Genomic DNA, 9,400 nt, shown 5'->3' on the forward strand with positions numbered 1-9,400 from the left:
ACTAAGTTGGTGAGGCAGGACTTGTCCTTTCTGAGGCCATGCTGGCTGTCTCCAATTAGCTCCTGTCCTCCAGGTGCCTCAGCATGGCTTCCAGGCGGACCTGTTCCATGACCTTCCCAGGCACGGAGGTGAGGCTGACAGGCTGATAGTTCCCAGGGTCCTCCTTTCTACCCTTTTTAAAAATGGGTGCCATGTTAGCCTTTTTCCAGTCACCAGGGACTTCACCTGACTGCCATGACTCTTCAAATATAATGGAGAGTTGGCGACTACATCAGCCAGTTCCCTCAGGACTCTCAGATGCATCTCATCTGGTCCCATGGACTTATGTACATCCAGGTTCCTCAGGTGGTCGTGAGCATGATCTTCTCCATGTCTTCTCTGGAGGGGCTTTGCTCTCCCAGTTCATGTTTTCTGGCCCATCCCCTTGAGAGATGTAGGAAGAGAGGTTGCTAGTGAAGACGGAGGCAAAAAAGTTAAGTACTTTGGCCTTCTCCTCATCTGTTGTTGCCAGCTTGGCAGCCTCACTCATCAGAGCAGGTACACGCTCTTTGACCTTTCTTTTCTGATTTTCATACCTGTAGAAGCCTTTCTTGTTATTCTTAGCATCCCTCGCCAAGTTCAGCTCCAGCTGTGCCTTGGCCTTCCTGACCCCATCCCTACACAACCCAGTAGCGTCCCTATACTCTTCCCAGGATACCGGATCCTGTTTCCACTGCTTATGCTTTTTTTTTTGCCCTTTAATTTCAGTCACAGGTCATGGCTCAGCCACGCTGGTCTCTTTCCTGTCTTACCAAACTTCTTGCACCTGGGGATCAAGAGCTCTTGCACACTGTGGAAGGCATCCTTAAAGATCTGCCAGCTCTGCTCCGCCCCCTTGTCCCTGAGGGCAGTTTCCCAGGGGATCCTTTCAACTAACTCCTGGAAGAGGTGGAAGTTTGCTTTCCCAAAGTTCAGGGTCCTGACTTTACTCTTCCCTTGACCCATGTCCCTCAGGACCATGAACTCCACCGGTGCATGGGTGCTATATCCTGGGCAGCCTCCAACCTTGATGTCCCCAACTAGCTCACTCATATTGGCATATTGGTGATCACCAGGTCAATTTCGCATCTTTCCTGATAGGCGTATCTATTACTTGGCTTTAAAAGTTGTCTTCAGTACAACAAGTTGTCTTCTTCTCCTGGATTGCCTGCAGCTTGCTGTGCTCCTCCAGCAGATGTCCGGGTGGTTGAAGTCCAGCAGCAGGACAAGAGCCTGCGAGCACAATGCCCCTTGTAGTTGGAGTAGGAAGCTTCGTCAATGGCCTCCTCTTGATCAGGGGGCCTGTAGTAGACTCCAGCCGCTAGGTTCCCTTTGTCGCCTCGGTCTCTCGCTTTTAGCCACAGGCTTTCAACCTGTTCATGGCTATTCTTCAGAGCGAGCTGTTCACACTCTATACATTTCTTGATGTAGAGGGCAACTCCGCCGCTCCTCATCCCTCGCCCCTCACCTGTCTCTTCTGAGAAGCCTGTAGCCATCAATAGTCACACTCCAGTCATGGGATTCATCCCACCAAGTTTCAGGGATCACAACCAGGTCATAGTTTTCCAGCAGCACAGCAGCTTCCAGCTCCTCTTGTTTGTTGGCCAGGCTGCATGTGTTGGTGTAGAGGCACTTCAGCTGGGCTGCCAGCTGTGTTGCCTTTTTTGAGGAACACCTCTTTGTTCCTCTGAGGTATTTCCCCATTGTTTCCTTGTTGGCTTGTGCCACCTCAGCATCCCCCCATTTCAAGCGTACTGCAGTGTGCTCCGTACTTTCCTGGGCAACAGGCTGAGGGCCCTCATTAGCACCCTGTCCCTCTAACCTTTAGACATACTCTACGGAATATAATACCAAAGAACAGATGAATTTTAAAAATCCCATCTCCTTTCTGTTTACATTGTGGAAAAGATTCAGGCAACTCACAGCAACACCTTTTTAATGTTAGGCCCTTTTTCTCTGTTTACTGGTAATAGAAACAGTGCTGCCAACTCTTCCAGGTTTCTCACAAGATTCAGGTGATTTCTTGCTTAAAGCCTAGCTGCTGGAATCCACAGCAATCACACCACTGGACAGGAGTCTCATTTAAAAGATAGAAAATGTTTCTAGATCATAAAAATAAACATTTTTTTCTTCTAGAGAAAAGCTTTAAAGCTCCAATCCAGAGGCTAAAAAGCAAAAAATTATCAAAGCAAACAACTGGTATATTACATTTTAATTCTGTTATGTTAACCTTCTGCATCAGAGGCTTAATTCATTACTCTGGATCATATAAATGTTCTAATAGTTAAGAAGCAGCAAAGCTGGAACTGAGATAATAGTGGCACACTCAGGCACCTACAGGACATGGTTGTGCTCAGTCTTGTCCAAAAAGTTTCAGACATCACTCGGATAGAGTTCTATATGTATTTCTGAAGAGTTCATAACACCACTATGAAACTGCTGTATTAAAACCATATGTTGTTTCCAAGTAAGCTGACAGCAAATAAAATTGTCCGACTCATCTTTGTGGCAAATGAGCTTGCCTCCAATTTTCAAAAGCACTGATCGTCCTGAGTTCTACAGTATTTTAGCACCAAACTGCAACACCAAGAAATCAGGTTCCACAAAACAATGTTGTCAGCTTCAAAATCATATTTGAAGCCATAAAATTCAGTGGTATTTTTAAATCACTGAAAATTTCTGGTTTTGATTTCTTTTGGGGTGTTTCCACTTAAAATTGAGGGGAAAAAAAAAAAAAGGGTAAGATTATTCACTGGTGAAAACTGTCTGTGAGTTTTACATAACAACAACAGAGTGTTGGGGAGTATGATGAGTAGGCGTACAAACTCAAAGCTCCTTACTCACCTTGTAAGCCAGACCCCATAAAGCTGGTCTTCCGATAAAGACACATCTTGCTCCCAGTGCCAGTGCTTTTAATACATCACTTCCTTTTCGTATTCCACCATCTAAATAGACTTCGACTCTGCCTTGTACTGCCTCCACAACCTCAACCAGAGCATCAATCTGCAAAGAAGCAGCCACTCTCACCTTGAGCTCAGCTTTTGATTCCAAGAGAAAGAGGAGCTATTCTAAAGAGACAGGCAGGGATGCAATGCTTTAATAGCACACCTTCTCGAAATGAAATGTGGCAATGCATCACAAATAGCTCGGCACCAAAAAGCTGCAGAATAAAGTGCAGCTCCCTGTTCTGTTTGCTAGATAGTTATTTCCATTTTCCAGTGCTTTGCTTATATTGATATTCTTTGCTAGCACTTCTGATAAGTGAAAAAATAACATTTTCACTTGCTTTCTTAAAAGATTTTAAAAGTAAATTTCAATGGAAATAACTGTCATTAATATCTTACTTTCATTTGAGACAATGACGAATGATACAAATGTTTGTAAAAAAGGCTGATGTCAAATTTCTCCCTGCTACTGTTCAAATTGACTAACTTACATTTCAACCTAGTCCTGTGACCATGTGTCAAAAGCTTCCTCAAGCACCATAAAGCACCTATGAAGGATTTCAATTGCTGTGTAACACAGTCAACATATAATTCCCTCCAGGCTAAGCCTCTTGATTCCCGAAGCTCTTTTCTGTAGAGCACAGAGCAGTACCAGGGTGGAGGTGCAAGGCAGTGCCACGCAGAGATGCTGGCTCTGGTCCCAAAGGCAGTGTAACCAGTGGCATGACATTGCACTAGACTTAGTTAACTCTCCTTTGCAGCAAACCCAAAGGTCTCTTTTCTGAGGTCTCTTACACTCTTTTGCCTTTTCTTTTCACCTTTTTTTTTAAAGTAGAGCAGCTCTTACTAAAATTACTAAGAAGATTTTTCCAATTGGTCATAATTTTTTCAGAATTTTAGGCTGAAAACTTTCTGGCTGAAATTTTCCAGGAGTAGGTCATCAAGAGCAGTGACAATAGCTTCTGCTGCCAGGCTTGGTACCAGAGAAGTAGCAGAGCTGAACTTGGTATCTAGTGGTTTGTCTGTATATGTAAAGAAACTTTTAAGGTAGAAGAGCAGTTTAATGTTGATGCCATTTCCATGATATTTCTTTAGCATTTAGATTTTTTTTTTTTATTCATTATTATCAGCCTTGACATAGAATAGAAGAGAATTCCCTGGTGCCTATTTTGATTTTACAGAGGAAAAGAGAGAAAACAAAGTCTGTAAGATACTATGCAATACAGAGTTGTAAAATAAGAACAACTGGAAAAACTGACGGAAGCCAAATTAAAGCAGTGAAATACACGTGTTCAAACAACCCACGATTTCTTTCTACAGATTAAAAACCAGGGTGAATTTTTCTTCAGATAAGTTATCCTTTTTCTGGCTCATGAAAGTCAACAAATTCCCATTTAGACTTGAGTCTGTAAATACGCAAGCAGAGTTCTCACTAAATCTAGCTGCATTGTTTGCGTATGCTTTGGCAGATATGAACAATGAGAATACATTATGCTCTCATTTGTACATTTTTGGTTCCAGAGCTTTGTTTTATTTTTGCTGCAGTGCGCAAAGAAGACGTGTGCATCGCACCAGCTAATGAAGATGCAGGCAGAAGATTTTTATTTAACTCAGGCCAGTAGTTTAGCTGCAGTTATGTGTGTTCAGTGCTGGTTACAGAGCCGTCCCAAAAGCTGAGAAAATATTTCAGTGGGTAGCCCGTGCCAAGGCATGTGTTTTACCACTTTAAAGCTAAAGTACATCTGCACACATCCACAGCCACGTAACAAACGTACAAGTCCACCAGAACCATGTATACAAAGATGAGCATAACGATAACCAGGTTAGTGCAAATGTGCGTACAATAAACAGTCATGGGACATCAGTTTTCTCACTTACGGTGGCAGGTCCTCCATCCAGTTGCCTTCCACCATGATTGGACACAATAATTCCCTGAACTCCATGCCTCACTGCCAGCTCTGCATCTTCTTTTGTCAAGATGCCTTTGATGATGATGGGCAGGTGGGTCAGGCTCTGTAGCCAGTAGATATCGTTCCAGGTGACTGAAGGATCCAAGCTGTTGGGTGGCAGTCCATACTCAGAACGGTCATCTCCCTATAGCCAGAGGACAAAAGGAAACATCATCTGAGCTGTAATAATACAGAGGCCTCCTGAAGTCTTTTCCTGCCCTAGGACAGATTAATTAAACCTGCTGACAGACGTTCATCAGCTCAGAAAGCACGTGTCTCCAGAGGAGAATAATTACAATGAGAATGGAGATCAGTGTCTCTAGGGAAGATGGACTGGGATTTTGAAGCCAGAACCCAGGCTGGCAGGAGGTCAAGCCAGGACGCTACAGAACCAGGAGGGGAAAAGATACGCCTTGGGTACAGCAGATACCAAAGCAGCAGTTACCCAGTGGTTTTGTCTCATGTGGTACATGCCAGCACAGTGAATGAAAGGACGGGCTCATTTTACAAACCTCAAAGGCTCCTTCCAAGTTCTTGAGTTTCATGTGGGGAGGAAGGCAGAAACCATTGCGGACATCATCGCGTCTTTTGCCTGTGTAGGGCAGATCGGCGGTGAGGACGAGGCCTTGGAAACCCGAGGCCTCCGCCCGTTGGACTAGCTGCTGGGAAACCGTCCTGTTGCGGTGGATGTAGAGCTGGAACCACCGGAGGGCACCGGGGGCAGCCGCAGAGATCTCCTCCAGCGTGCAGGTGGAGTAGGTGCTGGCAATGTAACAAGTGTTCATTGCTTTGGCCGCTTCAGGAAGTATTGGAAAATAAACAGAATCAAGGTCACTTGAACCACCCTGCCAGATGCCAGGTACAAAAACTTTTAACATACTGCTTGCAGAGACCACCTGAGCTCTTGTTTTATGTATATCCTCCTAAGCACAGAGCTCTACCAACTGGCAAATATGCCCCTGGGTTAAAAATATCTATATTTACCATACACTCTTGTAGGATCATGGTTAAGAAAGCACAAAAGGGGTCATTTACCAAGTGTTGCCTTAATTTTGCAACTAGTTTTTTAAAAAGCATGAACTTTATGGCTGTCCTCGCAGGAGTGCACTGTCGAATGCACTCTGTATACAGAAACACACACAGGAAAAAAGACATTTCTAGGCGTCAGCTCTCCAAACCCACCACAGGATTTGGGAAGAGAGGTTATCCTTTTCTCCAAGGGAGACACTGTTCTTAACCAGTAACAAGGAATTTATAGGTTGAGTCCCATCCACCACTTTTGTGTCCTGTCGAGAGTCCACAGAACCGAGAACCTTGTGTTGTTCTTGACATAAGCCAGAAATGTGCCACAGCCTCTGTCTTAAGTTTGCAGCAGCCTTCACAGATCTCTTAACAGTGGTAGCTGAAGAAGTTATGTCTATACAGCTTCCCATGCACTCTGTGTCACCAGACCCAAGTAGGTCATCCACAAAAAGGCGTGTCAGAAAGTGAGAAAGGAGTTTTCCCCTTCAAGCCTGAAGATTTTGCTTAGTCACACATCAAGCCATCCTAACAGCTTCTCGAGGCTTTTCCACAAACCCCTTTTTTGCTACACGACAACAAAGCAGAGGAGTACCTCTGGCTGTGCTTTTCTCTCCATCAGGCCACGCTAGCTGGTGGAAGCCAGTGGGGGCGATTCCTACAGGAAAGCTGATTTCATTCCCCAGAAGCTTAGTCCTAATGTCCATCATGGATACATCCCGCAGCATACGTGGCCGGAAACAAATTCTGTAAGGCAATAAAACCACTTCAGGATGGTAGCTGTCCAGTGGTTTTTCTGAAATTTCAAGGAAACCAGGTCTTCATTTATTTATTACAACACAGGAATCTGAGCCAATAAAGAAAACAGCATATAACAAAGGCTCTTTGACCTTTCTGTTCACCTTCAGAGGTCAATTCAGCCAGCAGTTCAGCCATTTCCACTTTTCATTAATCCCATACTTTAATCCCACTACATAATTTCTGTGTTCCCCACTTCAGTTCACCAGCTCTTGTTCTCCCAGTCTATCCCACAGATTCCTTTTGCTTAGACCCCAATCCCAGGTCGCTGGCTTCCACTCCACCATTCGTATTTCTGTCCTCACTGTACATTGTGCCTGCCCTCACTCTCTGCAGCATGTTCCCCAAATCACACCCTACTTACATCTAGGCTTCCTGCTGTTTACTAAATGCTCCCCATTGCATCTCATTCTATTATAGCTACTCATCCCCTTTCCTGTCATACCATATCATACCATTTGCCTGTACCCTCAGCATCCCTTATGCCTCATACAATCTGTTTCATATTCAGGCTAGAATCAGAGCATACAACATCATTCAGGCAAGTGCATTTTGCTTGGGGACCACCTTGAAAGGGCAAGGTGTTAGGTATTGTTGCTTGTGAAGTCCAAACACTTGCACAAAAACATAGTTTAAAAGCTTCTGGTACAACACCCCTCATTTCCTCCTAGTATTACCTTTTATATGCCAGGATGTTTTCATCTCGAGTGCTACAGTCATCTGCTCCAGCTGCAAAAAAATCCCAAGCAATCTTGGGTAAATACTTTTTAGCATAAGCTTCGAAATCTGAAAGACACACCATAGCCATGGCTGAGGGAGGCTCTGGGAACCCTGAAGAAAAGAATAACATGGAGTGGAAATTAGATCCCTGAACTGTCATTCTCTCTTCCAGCTGCTCTAATGTCATTTAACGCAAACCTTGGACCCCTCTGTCTTGTAGAAGAGTTGCTGTGAGTTTGTCTCAGTTTATCTGCCATTCATCTTCTCCCCTAGAATGAGGAAAACTTGCAGATGCAGCCGTAAGAGTAGGAAGAAGCTTGCATCTCTGTGCCTCTCTTTAAACAGAAGTCTGAAAAGGACATTTTAGGTCCTCTGCTATTTTAACAGCAACTATGTAATTCTGTCATAAATTCCATCTTAAAACAAGCTGGGCTATTTGTTCCAATAATTCTCCTCAAAGGTTGTTCCAGAACATCATTTGCTGGATTACCCCTCAGGATGGCTCCCTGACTGAACAATTAGTTGTGGAGTACAGTGACTAAATTCAAGCTCATCAAATCTAGAAGTAAATACAGAGTCTACATCTAACCTGCTCCAGCATGAACACATTGTAAAACTATGTCCAGACTCTGAAAGCAAGTCACTGTCAAGGCCAGTGTTGTGGAAAACCAAAATATTTTCTACAGATCTTAATTTCTCCTTTACAACGAATATCTTCCGGGTGTTTGCATTGCATACTGCAGCATTGACACATGCTAAAAAAGGAGCATACAAAATTTGGACAAACTATGAGAAAACACTGGCAAAAAGCAAATTCCACAACATGAAACATGATTCTAAGAATGACCCTCAATCTTTCTGGGAACAGAAGTGACGTTGTGCGACCCAGATGTCTAATCAAACCCATATAAATGCTGCCGAGCAAATGCCTGCACTTACATGCTTTTGAACCAGCTAGGACTAAAACCTGTGCAAACTGATGTTTTAGCAAACCTTGCCTGTGCGCAACAAAACATTTACAAAACACAGACAAAATCAATTTGCTAAATCATTTGTTGCAATTCCTTCTGTGGAGCTGATTGAAAAAGGCATTTTGCAAGGTACATGAAAGCATGACATTTTAAAACAGCTGTGGTTTGGTCTCTAATGTTTCTAAAAATGTTCAGGAAGAAGTAAATATCCTAGATTTCAGGATTAGCCTCCCACCGCAGATTAGCAGGGGTTGCAAGCTTCACCAAAACCAGTCCCATGTGTCCAATGTTAGACACTTCTGGCATAGATAAGCACATAGATTACGTACACAGTTCCAATCTGTCACACTGCAGCCATGGATATGTCTCACTGACTGAGGTGCCTGTGTATACCCTTGAAAATTAAGCCTCATAATTCTCTGCTAGGAAAGAGCCCAAAATGAGGGACTCATTGAAAGATGAAGAAGAAATGTGGCTGATGTCTTCAGTATTGTTTTGTCTCCTCTGACAGGCACTAGGTAGCAGTTGGTAAAAGTATCCCAAGCCCACTCTGTATGCCTTCAAATCATTAAGCACTGTCGTATATACCGTAAATCATGTATCATGACTTCTGCTTTTCCAACTGTTACAAAGGTCAAAGCCAGAAAGCACAAAAAAATAAATCAAGTCCTCTCACGGCAGAATAAATGGGAATTTTAAACAACCCAGACCTAGTCCACATTGTCTCCCAATTCAGATCTCAGTTCAGACTTACTTTGGGTTTTGGGGAGAGCTGCAGGAAGTGAGATCCTCTCCTTCAAGTTCTCCTGCAAACAAGATATAGAGGAGGTCTTTTCACTGAGTAGCTGCTGGTTTTTTCTGAAGTCAATAAGCAACTACCAGAGATTAAAGCTCAGTCCTGCAGTAAACTTTGTACTGTTTGTGTAACACTAACTTTGTTTTGCTATCAGGTGATTAAAAGTTCCTTCCAAAAAAAATG

At 43.5% G+C, this 9,400-nt stretch overlaps 1 protein-coding gene across 1 annotated transcript; it reads right to left on the reverse strand.

Annotated features, from left to right (window-relative positions):
* Nucleotides 1-791: 791 nt before the first annotated feature.
* Nucleotides 792-7,538, reverse strand: HAO2 (hydroxyacid oxidase 2 (long chain); the record flags this gene model as incomplete). Its single annotated transcript, XM_010079610.1, has 6 exons — nt 7,408-7,538; nt 6,528-6,679; nt 5,425-5,708; nt 4,842-5,057; nt 2,862-3,021; nt 792-881 (listed from the first exon to the last, which is right to left on the reverse strand). Coding segments are annotated over exons 1-6 (1,033 nt in total), but the record flags the coding sequence as incomplete, so codon positions are not given.
* Nucleotides 7,539-9,400: the final 1,862 nt, after the last annotated feature.

This window comes from Pterocles gutturalis, unplaced genomic scaffold (assembly GCF_000699245.1).
Source record: "Pterocles gutturalis isolate BGI_N339 unplaced genomic scaffold, ASM69924v1 scaffold13404, whole genome shotgun sequence".
In the NCBI taxonomy this organism is placed as follows: Eukaryota; Metazoa; Chordata; class Aves; order Pterocliformes; family Pteroclidae; genus Pterocles; species Pterocles gutturalis.